Source organism: Dendrobates tinctorius, unplaced genomic scaffold (assembly GCF_039654945.1).
Source record: "Dendrobates tinctorius isolate UK_male_01 unplaced genomic scaffold, ASM3965494v1 ptg000005l, whole genome shotgun sequence".
Lineage (NCBI taxonomy): Eukaryota > Metazoa > Chordata > Amphibia > Anura > Dendrobatidae > Dendrobates > Dendrobates tinctorius.
In genome coordinates, this window is record NW_027361673.1 from 18,039,904 (window position 1) to 18,060,241 (window position 20,338).

General features: G+C 51.1%; 1 protein-coding gene and 1 long non-coding RNA gene across 2 annotated transcripts in view; one reads left to right on the top strand and one right to left on the bottom strand.

Moving 5' to 3' along the window:
• Nucleotides 1-2,011: 2,011 nt before the first annotated feature.
• On the bottom strand, nucleotides 2,012-2,901 carry LOC141084101 (uncharacterized). The gene is made up of 2 exons (XR_012230930.1): nucleotides 2,796-2,901; nucleotides 2,012-2,394 (listed from the first exon to the last, which is right to left on the bottom strand). It is a non-coding gene; the product is annotated as an uncharacterized lncRNA (long non-coding RNA).
• The window catches only part of CMC1 (C-X9-C motif containing 1), an 81,429-nt gene continuing 63,980 nt past the window's right edge, over nucleotides 2,890-20,338 (top strand). Inside the window, exon 1 of the mRNA XM_073568542.1 lies at nucleotides 2,890-3,051. Within this exon, the coding sequence (XP_073424643.1) occupies nucleotides 3,033-3,051 (19 nt within the window). The 5' untranslated portion in view covers nucleotides 2,890-3,032. The remainder of the gene's footprint in view (nucleotides 3,052-20,338) is intronic.

The window sequence follows — 20,338 nt, forward strand, 5'->3', positions numbered from 1 at the left end:
ATATACAGCTCATGTCAGGAAGAAGTTAGAGGAATGATCTTTTAGATTCCTCTCACTCTCAGTAAAGATGGATTACAAATGTGAAACATTTTAAAATGTTTCAGTATCGTTTTGAGAAGTTATATATAGTTCTCTTTTTGGGCTGCAGTTATTCTATTAATGTGTTCACTTACTCCAACTTTGTGTTGGTGGGTGATAAGGCCAACATATATTTTTGGACAGGGACAGACAGCGTAGTATATATCACTGCTTTGGTGTCAAAAGTGACGTAATGATTGATGTTATACATCTTGGATCCAGAGGAATTGTGAAAAGTGTTTGTGCAATCAATGTTAGGACAAGCTACACATTGACCACAGGGTAAACATCCCCTGCGAGGTTGGGTCTAATTAAAAAAAAAAATGTGGTTCATTTTAATGATGACTTGTGACTAAAAGATCTTGTAGATTTTTTAGAGCAGCAAAAAGAAGTGCTCAGTTCATTAGTGAGATAATGGACTAAAGCGCATCAGCCAGTAGGATTGGCCATGCTTTTTTAAGACAGTTCCTCATTTTCTTAGTCTGAGAAAGGTAACTGGTAATGAACCGTACTTTATTAGAGTGGGATGATATTTGGGAGTAATACAATAGCTAGGTCCTGAGAGTCCCAGCACAACCCAGGCTAGCTCAACAGTCCCATCAGTAGCAGTCACTTTCCCTTTCTTCGACTCCACTTCTATTCTCCTCATAGAAAAGGGGGTAAGGGATTTGGTAACTGTGGCCAGAGAAGAGCTTTGCGCTCCCAGAAATCCACATCTCTTCTCCTCGTAGAGAAGGGTAGGGAGGAGCCAGTAGTATCCAAGTAGAGCCTCGCGCTCTCAGACGCTTAGAGAAATTCCGCCCGGAAAGTTGAGTCATTTCACGTACCAGTCTGTCTCGACCCGTTACCTTTGAGGCTTAGGGCCTTGATACTAAAGTTCCGACCTCCAAACCCTTCTGCTTGGGGACCACTCCGTTAGAAGGTCGGTCTCTAGACTCATCGTCTTTCCACGTTCCTTGTCTTAGTCAGCATCTCATAGTCAGAGATTTCAGCTGAAATCTCATCTCCCGAGATTTCAGTGCCGAGATGTCCATCTGCACATGCGCGGCGGCCATTTTCCAGGAAGAAAGACACAGGAAAGCAGGCATGGAGCGGCAGAGACCCCCCACGCTGAGCGGGACAGAGCGCGGTGATGGCGGCAAACACCGGGGGACAGGAGCGCGGCGGTGACAGTAAGAACCGGGGGGACAGAGCGTGGCGGTAAGAACCGGGGGGACAGAGCGTGGCAGTGGTGGCAAGCACTGGGGGACAGAGGGCAGCGGTGGTGGCAAGCAGGCACCGGGGGACAGAGAATGGCGGTGGTGGCAAGCATCAGGGGACAGAGGGCGGCGGCAGTATCAGACACCGGCCCCTCATCCCAGCAGCAATGTTCCACTCCGGCCTCCTCCATCACCACCCCAGGTAAGCAATAAGACGCATGGATTATAGGATGCACCACCATTTTATTAAAAAAAAGTTTTTTTTCCTATTTTTCACCTCAAAATTTTAGGTGCGTCTTATAATCCGTAGCCTTATAAAGCGAAAAATACGGTATATATATATATAACACTTATGTGATGTCTTTAGGCCACAGGAGGCAAAAACACAAAACAAAAAATGATGGTTTACAGGCCGTGGTAATGAATCTGGGCCTCTGTGACTGGCATTGTTTCAAGCAATGTGACCAGCAGTGGCATATCTGGCTAGCACACTGCTACATGTGACCAGCACAGTGGCATATCTGGCTAGCACACTTCTACTTGTGAACAGCACACTGCTACCTGTGACCAGCACACTGGCATATCTGGCTAGCACACTACCTGTGACCAGCACAGTGGCATATCTGGCTAGCACACTGCTACTCGTGACCAGCACACTGGCATATCTGGCTAGCACACTTCTACTTGTGAACAGCACACTGGCATATTGTAACGAATGGAAGCGGAGGCAGAGATGGTGAAGTTCACATTCGTTTTTATTTTTTAAGTGGAACCTTGGGACCACGGTCCGGGGGGCTCCGCAGGGGGCGTGACTAGTGAGCCCCGGGCACCCGTAGTAAAGCCCCTCAGGCAGGGCCAGAATGGAATACCCGGAGGACACAGGTGCTACCTCCAGTTAGACCCCGAACACGTGGCAGCTGTCCCAGCGGGACCAAAAGGGATAACAAAAGTTACAGCAGAGTCCGTAATGCGCTGCGTCCTGGATCCGGTTAGTTGGTAAGGAGTCGGTTCCAGTGACCTTCACACAGTCCTTGGACTCGGATGGCTGTTAGTGGAACGGGATGGCTTAGGCCCAGATGGTTGCAGATATAACCAGGTAACACAGGATACTGATATGCTGTGGAAACAGAGAGCATTAGACAATGCACAGAGACTGCAGATGCAGCGCAGACAATTTAGCATGAGAACCGGATGTAGCAATGATAGATACTTGTTGCTCCGGCGCTCCCCCTATGGAGGAGAGGCCAGAAATAGCAGCCAGTGCGCTGCCATGGGTTGATTGCATTTTTTGAAAAATGCACGCCGCCCCTTTAAGAAGGCAAGAGAGCAGGCGGGCGTGCCCTAATGGCCTTAGCTACAGATCTCCTCAAAGAACGCCAGGAGGAGGCAGGAGGGAGGACTGCACACTGGCATATCCGGCTAGCACACTGCTACCTGTGACCAGCACACTGGCATATCTGGCTAGCACACTGCTACCTGTGACCAGCACACTGGCATATCCGGCTAGCACACTGCTACCTGTGCCGCCCACTCCACTCCAGTGAGTGCTTGCTTGTGGCAGTGACTGAGCTGTGTACATACACAGGAGCAGCACACTGCTCACACGCTATATTGGCTAGTCACGTGCAACACTGTCAGCCCCGCCCATTCTAAGTTACCCGGAAGTACAGGACAGCACGGGGCGGGGCGTTCTCACCCTGGGAAGGTCACGTGCAGGTGGCTCTGTAGACTACGTGCTCGTCTGTCTCCTATGCCATGGACTCTGCCACAGCGGGTAAGCCCTGCAGTCTGTATGCTGCGCCGGCAGAAATCATTACAGCGCCTCCCCGTGTGTCCCACTATTATTACACAGGTTGCCGGGCTGTGCTCCCGCAGGCGTCATACACACATTGCAGTCTGCGCGTCCTGGCACAGCCGCCAGTGATAAGTATTCCGTCTACTGGAGGCGCTGCCCTGCTGCTGTCACAATCACACGGCAGATAACGTGTAGGGTGACAGGACACAGCACTGCCTAGAAATACCCCAGGAATGCGCTGTAGGGCCAGTGTGCAGCCCTCAGTCCTCCTGGCTGACCTCTGGATATGAGGGTCAAACTCCTACCTGAGATCCATCCTGTTACCACCCATTAGCGAGATCACCCTCACACCTTGCCTTCAGCTACTGTCGCCACACTAGTGAGATCGCCCTGCCATTCATGTAGTGTCCCCCCACTAGTGAGATCGCCCTGCCATTCATGTAGTGTCCCCCCACTAGTGAGATCGCCCTGCCACTACATGTAGTGTCCCCCCACTAGTGAGATCGCCCTGCCATTCATGTAGTGTCCCCCCACTAGTGAGATCGCTCTGCCATTCATGTAGTGTCCCCCCACTAGTGAGATCGCCCTGCCACTACATGTAGTGTCCCCCCACTAGTGAGATCGCCCTGCCACTACATGTAGTGTCCCCCCACTAGTGAGATCGCCCTGCCATTCATGTAGTGTCCCCCCACTAGTGAGATCGCTCTGCCATTCATGTAGTGTCCCCCCACTAGAGAGATCGCCCTGCCATTCATGTAGTGTCCCCCCACTAGTGAGATCGCCCTGCCATTCATGTAGTGTCCCCCCACTAGTGAGATCGCCCTGCCATTCATGTAGTGTCCCCCCACTAGTGAGATCGCCCTGCCATTCATGTAGTGTCCCCCCACTAGTGAGATCGCCCTGCCACTACATGTAGTGTCCCCCCACTAGTGAGATCGCCCTGCCATTCATGTAGTGTCCCCCCACTAGTGAGATCGCTCTGCCATTCATGTAGTGTCCCCCCACTAGTGAGATCGCCCTGCCACTACATGTAGTGTCCCCCCACTAGTGAGATCGCCCTGCCATTCATGTAGTGTCCCCCCACTAGTGAGATCGCTCTGCCATTCATGTAGTGTCCCCCCACTAGAGAGATCGCCCTGCCATTCATGTAGTGTCCCCCCACTAGTGAGATCGCCCTGCCATTCATGTAGTGTCCCCCCACTAGTGAGATCGCCCTGCCATTCATGTAGTGTCCCCCCACTAGTGAGATCGCCCTGCCATTACATGTAGTGTCCCCCCACTAGTGAGATCGCTCTGCCATTCATGTAGTGTCCCCCCACTAGTGAGATCGCCCTGCCATTCATGTAGTGTCCCCCCACTAGTGAGATCGCCCTGCCATTCATGTAGTGTCCCCCCACTAGTGAGATCGCCCTGCCATTCATGTAGTGTCCCCCCACTAGTGAGATCGCCCTGCCATTCATGTAGTGTCCCCCCACTAGTGAGATCGCCCTGCCATTCATGTAGTGTCCCCCCACTAGTGAGATCGCCCTGCCATTCATGTAGTGTCCCCCCACTAGTGAGATCGCCCTGCCATTCATGTAGTGTCCCCCCACTAGTGAGATCGCCCTGCCATTCATGTAGTGTCCCCCCACTAGTGAGATCGCCCTGCCATTCATGTAGTGTCCCCCCACTAGTGAGATCGCCCTGCCATTCATGTAGTGTCCCCCCACTAGTGAGATCGCCCTGCCACTACATGTAGTGTCCCCCCACTAGTGAGATCGCCCTGCCATTCATGTAGTGTCCCCCCACTAGTGAGATCGCTCTGCCATTCATGTAGTGTCCCCCCACTAGTGAGATCGCCCTGCCACTACATGTAGTGTCCCCCCACTAGTGAGATCGCCCTGCCATTCATGTAGTGTCCCCCCACTAGTGAGATCGCCCTGCCATTCATGTAGTGTCCCCCCACTAGTGAGATCGCTCTGCCATTCATGTAGTGTCCCCCCACTAGTGAGATCGCCCTGCCACTACATGTAGTGTCCCCCCACTAGTGAGATCGCCCTGCCATTCATGTAGTGTCCCCCCACTAGTGAGATCGCTCTGCCATTCATGTAGTGTCCCCCCACTAGAGAGATCGCCCTGCCATTCATGTAGTGTCCCCCCACTAGTGAGATCGCCCTGCCATTCATGTAGTGTCCCCCCACTAGTGAGATCGCCCTGCCATTCATGTAGTGTCCCCCCACTAGTGAGATCGCCCTGCCATTACATGTAGTGTCCCCCCACTAGTGAGATCGCTCTGCCATTCATGTAGTGTCCCCCCACTAGTGAGATCGCCCTGCCATTCATGTAGTGTCCCCCCACTAGTGAGATCGCCCTGCCATTCATGTAGTGTCCCCCCACTAGTGAGATCGCCCTGCCATTCATGTAGTGTCCCCCCACTAGTGAGATCGCCCTGCCATTCATGTAGTGTCCCCCCACTAGTGAGATCGCCCTGCCATTCATGTAGTGTCCCCCCACTAGTGAGATCGCCCTGCCATTCATGTAGTGTCCCCCCACTAGTGAGATCGCCCTGCCATTCATGTAGTGTCCCCCCACTAGTGAGATCGCCCTGCCATTCATGTAGTGTCCCCCCACTAGTGAGATCGCCCTGCCACTACATGTAGTGTCCCCCCACTAGTGAGATCGCCCTGCCATTCATGTAGTGTCCCCCCACTAGTGAGATCGCTCTGCCATTCATGTAGTGTCCCCCCACTAGTGAGATCGCCCTGCCACTACATGTAGTGTCCCCCCACTAGTGAGATCGCCCTGCCATTCATGTAGTGTCCCCCCACTAGTGAGATCGCTCTGCCATTCATGTAGTGTCCCCCCACTAGTGAGATCGCCCTGCCATTCATGTAGTGTCCCCCCACTAGTGAGATCGCCCTGCCATTCATGTAGTGTCCCCCCACTAGTGAGATCGCCCTGCCATTCATGTAGTGTCCCCCCACTAGTGAGATCGCCCTGCCATTACATGTAGTGTCCCCCCACTAGTGAGATCGCTCTGCCATTCATGTAGTGTCCCCCCACTAGTGAGATCGCCCTGCCATTCATGTAGTGTCCCCCCACTAGTGAGATCGCCCTGCCATTCATGTAGTGTCCCCCCACTAGTGAGATCGCCCTGCCATTCATGTAGTGTCCCCCCACTAGTGAGATCTCCCTGCCATTCATGTAGTGTCCCCCCACTAGTGAGATCGCCCTGCCATTCATGTAGTGTCCCCCCACTAGTGAGATCGCCCTGCCATTCATGTAGTGTCCCCCCACTAGTGAGATCGCCCTGCCATTCATGTAGTGTCCCCCCACTAGTGAGATCGCCCTGCCATTCATGTAGTGTCCCCCCACTAGTGAGATCGCCCTGCCATTCATGTAGTGTCCCCCCACTAGTGAGATCGCCCTGCCATTCATGTAGTGTCCCCCCACTAGTGAGATCGCCCTGCCATTCATGTAGTGTCCCCCCACTAGTGAGATCGCCCTGCCATTCATGTAGTGTCCCCCCACTAGTGAGATCGCCCTGCCATTACATGTAGTGTCCCCCCACTAGTGAGATCGCTCTGCCATTCATGTAGTGTCCCCCCACTAGTGAGATCGCCCTGCCATTCATGTAGTGTCCCCCCACTAGTGAGATCGCCCTGCCATTCATGTAGTGTCCCCCCACTAGTGAGATCGCCCTGCCATTCATGTAGTGTCCCCCCACTAGTGAGATCGCCCTGCCATTCATGTAGTGTCCCCCCACTATTGAGATCGCCCTGCCATTCATGTAGTGTCCCCCCACTAGTGAGATCGCCCTGCCATTCATGTAGTGTCCCCCCACTAGTGAGATCGCCCTGCCATTCATGTAGTGTCCCCCCACTAGTGAGATCACCCTGCCATTCATTTAGTGTCCCCCCACTAGTGAGATCGCCCTGCCATTCATGTAGTGTCCCCCCACTAGTGAGATCGCCCTGCCATTCATGTAGTGTCCCCCCACTAGTGAGATCGCCCTGCCATTCATGTAGTGTCCCCCCACTAGTGAGATCGCCCTGCCATTCATGTAGTGTCCCCCCACTAGTGAGATCGCCCTGCCACTACATGTAGTGTCCCCCCACTAGTGAGATCGCCCTGCCACTACATGTAGTGTCCCCCCACTAGTGAGATCGCCCTGCCATTCATGTAGTGTCCCCACACTAGTGAGATCGCCCTGCCATTCATGTAGTGTCCCCCCACTAGTGAGATCGCCCTGCCATTCATGTAGTGTCCCCCCACTAGTGAGATCGCCCTGCCATTCATGTAGTGTCCCCCCACTAGTGAGATCGCCCTGCCATTCATGTAGTGTCCCCCCACTAGTGAGATCGCCCTGCCATTCATGTAGTGTCCCCCCACTAGTGAGATCGCCCTGCCATTCATGTAGTGTCCCCCCACTAGTGAGATCGCCCTGCCATTCATGTAGTGTCCCCCCACTAGTGAGATCGCCCTGCCATTCATGTAGTGTCCCCCCACTAGTGAGATCTCCCTGCCACTACATGTAGTGTCCCCACACTAGTGAGATCGCCCTGCCATTCATGTAGTGTCCCCACACTAGTGAGATCGCCCTGACATTCATGTAGTGTCCCCACACTAGTGAGATCGCCCTGCCATTCATGTAGTGTCCCCACACTAGTGAGATCGCCCTGCCATTCATGTAGTGTCCCCCCACTAGTGAGATCGCCCTGCCATTCATGTAGTGTCCCCCCACTAGTGAGATCGCCCTGCCATTCATGTAGTGTCCCCCCACTAGTGAGATCGCCCTGCCATTCATGTAGTGTCCCCCCACTAGTGAGATCGCCCTGCCATTCATGTAGTGTCCCCCCACTAGTGAGATCGCCCTGCCATTCATGTAGTGTCCCCCCACTAGTGAGATCGCCCTGCCATTCATGTAGTGTCCCCCCACTAGTGAGATCGCCCTGCCACTACATGTAGTGTCCCCCCACTAGTGAGATCGCCCTGCCATTCATGTAGTGTCCCCCCACTAGTGAGATCGCCCTGCCATTCATGTAGTGTCCCCCCACTAGTGAGATCGCCCTGCCATTCATGTAGTGTCCCCCCACTAGTGAGATCGCCCTGCCATTCATGTAGTGTCCCCCCACTAGTGAGATCGCCTTGCCATTCATGTAGTGTCCCCCCACTAGTGAGATCGCCCTGCCATTCATGTAGTGTCCCCCCACTAGTGAGATCGCCCTGCCATTCATGTAGTGTCCCCCCACTAGTGAGATCGCCCTGCCACTACATGTAGTGTCCCCCCACTAGTGAGATCGCCCTGCCATTCTTGTAGTGTCCCCACACTAGTGAGATCGCCCTGCCATTCATGTAGTGTCCCCACACTAGTGAGATCGCCCTGCCATTCATGTAGTGTCCCCCCACTAGTGAGATCGCCCTGCCATTCATGTAGTGTCCCCCCACTAGTGAGATCGCCCTGCCATTCATGTAGTGTCCCCCCACTAGTGAGATCGCCCTGCCATTCATGTAGTGTCCCCCCACTAGTGAGATCGCCCTGCCATTCATGTAGTGTCCCCCCACTAGTGAGATCGCCCTGCCATTCATGTAGTGTCCCCCCACTAGTGAGATCGCCCTGCCACTACATGTAGTGTCCCCACACTAGTGAGATCGCCCTGCCATTCATGTAGTGTCCCCACACTAGTGAGATCGCCCTGCCATTCATGTAGTGTCCCCACACTAGTGAGATCGCCCTGCCATTCATGTAGTGTCCCCACACTAGTGAGATCGCCCTGCCATTCATGTAGTGTCCCCCCACTAGTGAGATCGCCCTGCCATTCATGTAGTGTCCCCCCACTAGTGAGATCGCCCTGCCATTCATGTAGTGTCCCCCCACTAGTGAGATCGCCCTGCCATTCATGTAGTGTCCCCCCACTAGTGAGATCGCCCTGCCATTCATGTAGTGTCCCCCCACTAGTGAGATCGCCCTGCCACTACATGTAGTGTCCCCCCACTAGTGAGATCGCCCTGCCATTCATGTAGAGTCCCCACACTAGTGAGATCGCCCTGCCATTCATGTAGTGTCCCCCCACTAGTGAGATCGCCCTGCCATTCATGTAGTGTCCCCACACTAGTGAGATCGCCCTGCCATTCATGTAGTGTCCCCCCACTATTGAGATCGCCCTGCCATTCATGTAGTGTCCCCCCACTAGTGAGATCGCCCTGCCATTCATGTAGTGTCCCCCCACTAGTGAGATCGCCCTGCCATTCATGTAGTGTCCCCCCACTAGTGAGATCGCCCTGCCATTCATGTAGTGTCCCCCCACTAGTGAGATCGCCCTGCCATTCATGTAGTGTCCCCCCACTAGTGAGATCGCCCTGCCATTCATGTAGTGTCCCCCCACTAGTGAGATCGCCCTGCCATTCATGTAGTGTCCCCCCACTAGTGAGATCGCCCTGCCATTCATGTAGTGTCCCCCCACTAGTGAGATCGCCCTGCCATTCATGTAGTGTCCCCCCACTAGTGAGATCGCCCTGCCATTCATGTAGTGTCCCCCCACTAGTGAGATCGCCCTGCCATTCATGTAGTGTCCCCCCACTAGTGAGATCGCCCTGCCACTACATGTAGTGTCCCCCCACTAGTGAGATCGCCCTGCCATTCATGTAGTGTCCCCACACTAGTGAGATCGCCCTGCCATTCATGTAGTGTCCCCCCACTAGTGAGATCGCCCTGCCATTCATGTAGTGTCCCCACACTAGTGAGATCGCCCTGCCATTCATGTAGTGTCCCCCCACTATTGAGATCGCCCTGCCATTCATGTAGTGTCCCCCCACTAGTGAGATCGCCCTGCCATTCATGTAGTGTCCCCCCACTAGTGAGATCGCCCTGCCATTCATGTAGTGTCCCCCCACTAGTGAGATCGCCCTGCCACTACATGTAGTGTCCCCCCACTAGTGAGATCGCCCTGCCATTCATGTAGTGTCCCCCCACTAGTGAGATCGCCCTGCCATTCATGTAGTGTCCCCCCACTAGTGAGATCGCCCTGCCATTCATGTAGTGTCCCCCCACTAGTGAGATCGCCCTGCCATTCATGTAGTGTCCCCCCACTAGTGAGATCGCCCTGCCATTCATGTAGTGTCCCCCCACTAGTGAGATCGCCCTGCCATTCATGTAGTGTCCCCCCACTAGTGAGATCGTCCTGCCATTCATGTAGTGTCCCCCCACTAGTGAGATCGCCCTGCCACTACATGTAGTGTCCCCACACTAGTGAGATCGCCCTGCCATTCATGTAGTGTCCCCACACTAGTGAGATCGCCCTGCCATTCATGTAGTGTCCCCCCACTAGTGAGATCGCCCTGCCATTCATGTAGTGTCCCCCCACTAGTGAGATCGCCCTGCCATTCATGTAGTGTCCCCCCACTAGTGAGATCGCCCTGCCATTCATGTAGTGTCCCCCCACTAGTTAGATCGCCCTGCCATTCATGTAGTGTCCCCCCACTAGTGAGATCGCCCTGCCACTACATGTAGTGTCCCCACACTAGTGAGATCACCCTGCCATTCATGTGTCCCCACACTAGTGAGATCGGCCTGCCATTCATGTAGTGTCCCCCCACTAGTGAGATCGCCCTGCCATTCATGTAGTGTCCCCCCACTAGTGAGATCGCCCTGCCATTCATGTAGTGTCCCCCCACTAGTGAGATCGCCCTGCCACTACATGTAGTGTCCCCCCACTAGTGAGATCGCCCTGCCATTCATGTAGTGTCCCCACACTAGTGAGATCGCCCTGCCATTCATGTAGTGTCCCCCCACTAGTGAGATCGCCCTGCCATTCATGTAGTGTCCCCCCACTAGTGAGATCGCCCTGCCATTCATGTAGTGTCCCCCCACTAGTGAGATCGCCCTGCCATTCATGTAGTGTCCCCCCACTAGTGAGATCGCCCTGCCACTACATGTAGTGTCCCCCCACTAGTGAGATCGCCCTGCCATTCATGTAGTGTCCCCACACTAGTGAGATCGCCCTGCCATTCATGTAGTGTCCCCCCACTAGTGAGATCGCCCTGCCATTCATGTAGTGTCCCCCCACTAGTGAGATCGCCCTGCCATTCATGTAGTGTCCCCCCACTAGTGAGATCGCCCTGCCATTCATGTAGTGTCCCCCCACTAGTGAGATCGCCCTGCCATTCATGTAGTGTCCCCCCACTAGTGAGATCGCCCTGCCACTACATGTAGTGTCCCCCCACTAGTGAGATCGCCCTGCCATTCATGTAGTGTCCCCACACTAGTGAGATCGCCCTGCCATTCATGTAGTGTCCCCACACTAGTGAGATCGCCCTGCCATTCATGTAGTGTCCCCACACTAGTGAGATCGCCCTGCCATTACATGTAGTGTCCCCCCACTAGTGAGATCGCCATGCCGTTCATCTAGTGTCCCACCACTAGCGAGACTGCCCAGTCTTCGAGTTCATGCCCCCATACCAAGTGGTTTATCCCATGGCCCCCTAACTCTTCTGTCATGGATCTTGTGAAAATCGAGGCTTGGTCTAACCCACGATCAACTCTGTCTCGACAGCTGAGGAAAGTGTACAAGATATCTACAAGTGTGTTTCAGGAAAAAAAAATCAGATCTGTCACCAGATTTCAAAATACAGACTATCTTTTTGACCTGATGAAGCTGCTGTACTTGCTGTGACAATCTGTTGGTGTGGCGGTATAATTCTTATATTAGGATGACCATTAATAATATTATTATAATACATTTTTATAGCGCCATTTATTCCATGTCGCTTTACATGTGAAAGGGACAAATATAGACAGGTACAATAAACATGAGCAAAACAAGGCGCACACAAGTACAGTAGGAGAGAGGACCCTGCCTGCGAGGGCTCACAGCTTAAGGGCAATGGTGAGAATACACTAGGAGAGGGTAGAGCTGTTCGTGCGACGGTTCAGTAGACTGAGGATCACTGCAGGTTGTAGGATGGTCGGAAGAGGTGGGTCTTCAGGTTTTTTTTTTTTTAAGGTTTCCGTGGTAGAGGAAAGTCTGATATGTTGGGGTAGAGAGTTCCAGAGTATGGGGGAAGCACGGGAGAAGTCTTGTATGCGGTTGTGTGAAGAGGAGTAGAGAAGGAGATCTTGAGAGGATCGAAGGTTGGGGGTAGGTAAGTACCGGGCGACCATGTCACAGATGTATGGAGGAGATGGCTTTGTACGTCATAGTTAGGGTTTTGAAATGGAGCCTCTGGACAATAGGAAGCCACTGAAGGGCTCGGCATAGAGGAGAGGCTGGGTAATAACGGGGAGATAGGTGGATTAGTCGGGCAGCAGAGTGTAGGATGGATTGGAGTGGTGTCAGAGTGCTCGAGGGGAGGCCAGAGAGTAGGAGGTTACAGAAGTCGAGGTGGGAAATAAGGGCGTACACTAGTGTTTTTGTGGTTTCATTGTCAAGGAATGCACGGATCCGGGAAATATTTTTGAATTTGAGTCGGCAGGAGGAGGCAAGGTCTTGGATATGTGGCTTGAAAAAGAGGGCAGAGTCGGGGATCACCTCGAGGCATCAAGCATGCGTGACTGGGGAAAGTGAGCACCCGTTGATATTGATGTATAGGTCTGGTGAAGGGGTAGAGTGAGATGGGGGAAAGATGATGAATTTTGTTTTGTCCATGTTGAGTTTAGAAAGCGAGCAGAAAAGAAAACTGAAATAGCAGACAGACATTGTGGGATTTTGGTCAGTAAGGAGGTGAGGTCAGGCCAGATAGGTAGATCTGCGTGTCATCGGCGTATAGATGATAGTGCAGACTGTGGGATTCTATGAGCTGCCCCAGGCCGAAGGTGTAGATGGAGAAGAGTAGGGGTCCTTGACCTGAGCCTTGGGGAACACCAACAGACAGGGAGCGAGGTGAGGAGGTGGTGTGGGAGAGGGAGACTCTGAATGTTCAGTCTGTTAGATATGACGAGATCCAGGATAGGGCCAAGTCTGTGATGTCAAGAGATGAGAGAATCTGTAGCAGGAGGGAATGGTCAGTGTCGAAGGCAGAACACAGGTCCAGGAGAAGGAGGACAGAGTAGTGTCGCTTGCTCTTGGCGGTTATTAGGTCGTTGGTGACTTTAGTTAGGGCAGTTTCGTTTGAATGATGCGGTTGGAAGCCAGATTGTAACCGGTGAAAGAGAGAGCAGGAGGAGAGGTGGGAGGACAGTTCAAGATGGACATGCTGTTCCAGTAGTTTTGAGGGAAAAGAGATATTGGGCGATTGCTAGACACGGAGGTGTAAGGACTGGGACTGTGTACTTGCTTTGTCTGCTCTTGCCCTTAGTTCGGTTGGATTCTGCCCTTACCCAAAATGGAGTTGCTGGCTTCAAGAGGGGCATCTTGTTTCCTGTCTGATACTCCTTGTTTCCTGTCTGCTGAATATATAAAGGAACTCTGCACACTATACCTTGCTTGTGTATCTTGTTCTCTACTTGCTGCCAACCTGGAAGGACTTGCAATCTGCTTGCCTCTTCTACTCCTCGGGATACCCCGCTTGTTTCTGGATCTACATACCACGGAAGGACTCTGCTGCTTACACCCGCTCTGCACCCACCTCCGCTACGGTCTGCCCTCCATTAGGATCTGGCCCGGGCTCTGGGCCCTGGATCCTGCATTGCTGGACTGGTACTTGCTCTCTGTCTTATTTGCCTGCTTATCTGTAGAGTAGCAGTTTGCATCTCTCATTTGAAGTGCATATCTTTACAATAGATATTTACATCTTGAACTGTGAAATACCGTGTTTGTCTTAATTTCTGACCCACGTCATCGGGCTTCATAGAACTTTAGTATAAACTTATAACAGGAGGATGTGTTGAGGGAGAGCTTTTTGAGGATGGGTGTGATTGAGGCAGGTTTGAAGAATGAGGGGAAGACACCATTTGTAAATGAGAGGTTGAAGAGGTGTGTTAGGGTTGAGATGAAGACTGTGGAGAGGTTAGGGATGAGCTTGGGACGGGAGCTGGTCAAGCGTGCAAGTGGCGAGATGTGATCTTGACAGGAGGTTGGAGAGCTGATCTTCTGTCATGGTGGAGAAGCTGGTTTTAGAGGAACAGGGCTGAGCAGCTAAGAGGGGCATTGAGGGCTGCGGGCCAAAGCTTTCTCTGATCATATCGCTCTTCTTAAAGAAAGAGGCAAAGTCTTAGCAGAAATGAGAGGAGAGGGAGGAGGTGCTGGGGGACGGAGTAGAGAATTGAAAGTTTTGAAAAGCTGTTTAGGGTTGTGAGACAGGGAGGAGATATGAGAAGTAAGTTTGTTTTGTGGCAGTGAGCATGGACTTGAAGCTGGTAAGGGACTGCTTATATGCAATAAAGTGCTTGGCAGAACAGGATCTCTTCCATCTCCACTCAGCGACCCTGGAAGCCCACCTCAGTTCTTTGGTCAGCCAGGGCTGATTGTACAAGTTTTGCTATGCGTGAGGGGCACGGCCGAATCAAGTGTTGCTGTTATTGTGGTGTTATAAAAAGTGGCCGCAGCATCTGTGTCATGAAGGGAAGCTATGTCTGTAAGAGGGAGAAGGGACTCAGAGAGTGATTGTAAATTGAGGTGTTTGAGATTTCTGTGAGGTTGAGTGAGTTTGTGGATTGGGGGTTGCACACTAGGAGAGGAGAGGGAAGAGAATGTCAGTAGGTTGTGGTCAGACGGGGAGAGGTGAGATTAGTAAGGGAACAGAGGCGGGTGAAGATGAGGTCCAGCGTGTGACCATCTTTGTGAGTGGCCGCGGAGGACCATTGAGTGAGGCCAAAGGAGGCAGTGAGCGATAAAAGTTTAGAGGCAGCTGGGTTGGAAGCGTCAATGGAGATGTTGAAGTCACCCATGATGATAATGGGGATGTCAGCAGAGAGGAAATGAAGTAGCCAAGTGGTGAAGTGGTCAAGAAAGGTGGAGATGGCTAGTTCTGGGGGGTGGTAGATAACAGCCAGCTGTAGGTTGGAGGGGGAATAGATGCAGACGGAATGCACCTCGAACGAGGGAAGAGTAGTGGAGGGTGGTAGCGGAATTAGAGTAAAGGAGCAGGTATCGGACAGGAGCAAGTCAACTCCACCACGTTTGGTGCTGGGGCGAGGGGTGTGAGAGAGATGGAATCCGCCATAAGAAAGTGGAGCTGGAGAGGAAAGATGTATATCGTTGTACCGTGTTAGCCAGTAGATAGAAAAATATTCAGGATTGAGAGTCCTCAGTAGTTGATACCTTTTAATGGCTAACTGAAAAGATGGTAACACATTGCAAGCTTTCGAGACTACTCAGGTCTCTTCATCAGGCTAGACTAATACAAAATCTGAAGTCACATATTTATGCACAATACAGCCTAGAAAAAATGCAATAGATAAGACAAGTGATAAGACCCCCTGAGTCAAAGGGGGTGAGCCAGGGTTCAGTGATGTCAAGGAAGGAGAGTTTGTTGTTGATAAAGAGGTCATGGATAAACGACAGCTTATTGCAGACAGCGTGCCTTCCATAGTGCTCCATGTAGGCGGACCGGGGGAGTGAGGGCTGGATGAATGGGTATGAGGTTATCATCATTGCGAAAACGTGTAGAGGATCGTGGCAGGGTGTTAGAAATGAGTGTGGGGATGAGTTGAGGAGAGCCAGGATGTGGGGATATGTTGCCAGCAATGAGGAGTAGCAGACAGAGCATTAGAAGGTGGGAGCAGGATAGGACATCATGCGGTCGTGTCTGTCTGGCGAAAAAGGATTGTGTGAGGAGGAGGTGAGATGGCTGGGGAGGATGGAGGGGGAAATAACCAGTTCCTTACTAGGTGGGGGGATTACAGGAGATGGGAAGAATGAAAGTAGTATGGGGGGTGAAAGTGAGAAGAAACAGAAACATTGTAGTGGTTTTCTATTCCTTTATCTTACAGTCAATTCCAGTCCAATTCTAGTCTAATTCAGAGTATTGTAATTAGAAATCTGTAATTTGAAAGATGCCTAGATCAGACCACGTCTTGATCAGACGCATGGCTCGGAATATATCTGCAGCCAGACCACATGTTCAGAGCCAAACAAGGGTCATAAAAGGAGGGGGGGGGGTTAGATTGACCACTCAGATATGCATGGAAGACACAAGAGGAAGAGATCATGATACAGCTATTCTGACATGGATTTTCCAGGCAAGTTTTTAAACATCATAGTATACAGCTATTTGTAGGCATTGTCAGAAAAAAAAGAAAAGGGTATGCCAGCTCACCATAAAATATCCAGTCTGCACGGAAACCACAATCTGACCCGTCGTGCTTAATGGACAAAAAAAAAAATAAAAAATGGGAACGTTCCAGCTTCTTGTAAAAACATTTGTATCAAACTTTATTCCATCAAGATTATGATAGTATCCAAGGCAGGATATTCAAAAAGTGACGTGTTTCGAGCGTGACCATTCTTTGTCAAAGCTTGTTTGAAATGACAGTGTCAGGCTAGTTTCACACTAGCGTTTTTTTTTCGCTGCGTTTGTAGCGCACATGAAACGCATGTGAAAAGCGCATACAAACGCTTGTAAACGCGTTTTTTGTAGCATTATTGTGCGCTTAATGACCAATAATCGCAGCGTTTTTATGCGTTTGTAAGCGTTTTTCATGCGTTTGCATTTTTTATGCGCAATAAACTAGAGAAAAAATCCTTGGAAAATTCTTGCAACACACTCAAGCAATGGGAAAGCAGTGGAGTTGTCTTATGGAAATTCTTTATATAGCCCCTTTTTACAGCTGAATTCTTCACATTTGCTTGCATTTGACTTGAGAAACATGGATCTGCGCTGGAAGAGCTTTTACTTTGACTTGGATCTGGACATGAGGATGGCTCAGGCTTATGCAGTTGCTTGCCATGAACAGAGGGAGAGAGAGAGGCAGCAGCGGCGCATGTGGATACATCCCATTATTGAACTCCGGGAGAGCCGTGGAGCGTACCACACCCTCTACAGCGAGCTCCAGGCAAACCCGGAAAAATTTACGGATTATACCCGGATGACCAAAGAAACCTTTCACTATTTGCTTGGTCAGGTAAAAGAAGTCATCCAGAGACAGGACACGCAGCTCCGGCGTGCGATTACTCCTGAGGAACAGCTCCTGGTCGCATTAAGGTACGTAGTTTTCATAAACCACAGGCTGCAGAATTTTTTTTTTGTTGGTTTTTTTAATTAAACGTGTGTAAAAAAAAATTACGTATACACAAATATTAATTATTGTTTTCTTTGTGTTAAAGATTCCTGGGTACTGGAGAGATCCTCTCGTCACTGCACTTCCAGTACCGGATTGGCATCTCCACGTTGTCTGGAATTGTAGCGGACACCTGCCGGGCTCTCTGGAATGTTCTTTGTCCCGAATTCATGCCCATGCTCACTGCAGCAAAGTGGTTGGAAATCGCCGAAAGATTCTGGACTGTATGCAATTTCCCAATCTGTTTAGGAGCGGTGGATAGGAAACACATCCGGATTATCAAGCCCAAAATAACTGGCTCTGAGTTCTATAACTACAAAAAGTACTTTTCTACTGTACTGATGGCCATTGCGGATGCAGACTGTAAGTTTATTGCAGTGGACATTAATGCATTTGGCCGTGGGAATGACTCCCAGGCTTTTAAGACATCGGACATGGGCAGGAGGTTGTATGGCATCAACTTCGATTTCCCCATGCCACGTCCTCTTCTCAACACCGAAGGTCCGCCACAGCCATTTGTAATGGTTGGTGATGAAACGTTCCAGATGTGCCAAAACCTCCTCAAACCCTACTCCAGCCTGGACTTGGACCTACAAAAAAATTTTTTAATTACAGGCTGACCAGGGCCAGGAGAACAGTAGAGTGTGCTTTTGGTATACTTGTATCGAGATGGCGCATTCTTGGCACAGCTATTAATCTTAAACTGGAAACAGTGGATGAGGTGGTGAAGGCCTGTGTTGTTCTACATAATTTTGTAATTTCTCGAGAGCACCTGAACTTTGATCTTGATGATGTTGCTCCTAATCCTTTGCCAGAATTTACACAGCACCCTCTCAGGTCATCCGTTGAAGTTGGCCAAATAAGGGACCAATTTGCGGCCTACTTCAACTCCGATGTAGGACGGGTGGAATGGCAAGAGCAAATGTAAAATTTATTGCATGTTGTTGGTATTTTAATAAAAAAAAACTGTTTTGATACCTGTACTGAGTGCATTCTCAGTTTTTACACTCCCAATACCATTAGCAAATAGCCAGGTGTATCAGTGAATTTATGATGCTGTGTTTTGTGCATCATGAATTCACTAATACTCCTGAGAAGGTAACTCTCTACATTCGTGTAATATTGCACAGACTGGATACAGCAAGGTTCCACAATTTCCATCCTCAAGGCCCACCAACAGATCATGTTGTAATGAAATAAAAAAAGGATTCCATACAACATGATCTGTTGGTGGCCCGTGAGGACTGGAGGTGGGGAACCGTGCAATATTACAAGAATGTAGAGATTGCTGTGGAAAAGACAAGTCATGTAGATTGGTTTGGTTTTTTTTTTAAACCAATCTATATGATTTGTCTTTTCCACAGCAGTCTCTACATTCTTGTATATTGCACAGACTGGATCCACCAGGGTTCCCCAGCTTCACTCCTCAAGGTCCACCAACAGATCAGGTTGTAATGAAATAAAAAGAGGACTCCATACAACATGATCTGTTGGTAGCCCATGAGGACTGGAGTTGGGGAACTGTGCAATATTACAAGAATGTAGAGATTGCTGTGGAAAAGACAAGTCATGTAGATTTGTTGCGTTGAAAACACATATCTCCAAGACTGACACAAGAAACGTGGAGATATCTGGTGGCAAATACGCTAAGTGTACGGCGCAGTGTGTGTAGTTGGCGATAGACACAGTAACCAATCCAGATTTTGTGAAAGCACAGGTGCACATTTATTTTGTACCAAAAATATATATATATATTTTGAATGACGTTTGGGGGAAGTTTGGGATACTTTGGGTGTGTGGAGAGACGAGGAACGACTGGAGGTTGAGGAAGGGGTTCTAGGAGAAGGGGCGACGAAAGTACTGGGGGAAGGGAGCTCTGGAATGGACAAGGAGGCATGTTGAGAGACATTAGGAGGAGAGGTTGGATGGACGAACAAAGTTTTTTTTTTTTTTTTTTTGTTTTTTTCTCTTTCTTTGGCTCAGGAATATCCTGCCTGGACCGACTGGCAGCCTGTGACCACCTTACTTTTGTTGACCGCCTGGTGACGGTGGACTGTGGCGTTGCCCTGTAAAAAAGGGAATGCAGATCCCCAATTTGCTGCTCTGTGGTGGCGGTGCTGCTGCAAGTGGCAGTGGCGGTGCTCCTAGAAGGGAAGAAAGTTGGGTCGGTGCTCCAAGCAGGAGGCTGCCTGTCTGGGATCTCAGCCAAAGTTCTTTGGGGACTCCGAGGAGGAGAATTGGTGGCGGTTATCTTTCGATGAGGAGTGCTGCTGGTGCTCTTTTGCTGATGAGTGCTGCTGGTGCTCTTTTGCTGATGAGTGCTGGCGGTGCTCTTTTGCTGATGAGTGCTGGCGGTGCTCTTTTGCTGATGAGTGCTGGCGGTGCTCTTTTGCTGATTAGTACTGGCGGTGCCCTGTTGCTGAGGAGTGCTGGCGGTGCCCTGTTGCTGAGGAGTGCTGGCGGTGCTCTGTTGCTGAGGAGTGCTGGCGGTGCTCCTTTGGTGTTGACTGGTGGTGTCAGTGGCCCAAGCAGGTTCTGTGGTGGTTTGGCTCCAAGCTGGTGGTGCTCCATACAGGAGCAGCGCTTGACATAGTGGTGGTGGCGGAGGAGTGTCCAGCAGCACTCAGACTTGGGGTGGTGTAGTGGTGTCCGGCTTCGCTGGTAATGCAGGTGGCCGTGCAGTGGTATGCAGCAGAAGTCGGTAGTGTGGTAAAGCGAGTCAGCGGTGGAACTGTTGGAAATGACACCACTGACTGCTGAACATACCGATTCTGTTGCATAGCCTTCAAGTAAGCAGTGTTGCAGGCCTGTAACACACTCAGCTGTTGCTCAGGACTAAGGTGTTCCGCCATGCCCTGTTCAATTTTGCTGAAAAAATGGTGCGCCGGTCTGTTGAGGTCAGCCTCCAGACGGTCAAGGCGCTGGTCGACAGAGTGGAAGCGGTGTTCCATGTGGTTAAAACCACGTTCCATCAGGGAAAAAACGCTTTCCATTCTGGCAGACAGCGCCTTGAGGCTGGCCTGAAAGGCCTTGCTCAAGTGCATGAACTCGGGCATGACAGGCCTGTCCGAGGCCCTCTGCTGCTGGCGGGTAGTGCTCGCATAACCAGTGACAGAGACCTGGGACAGGGGA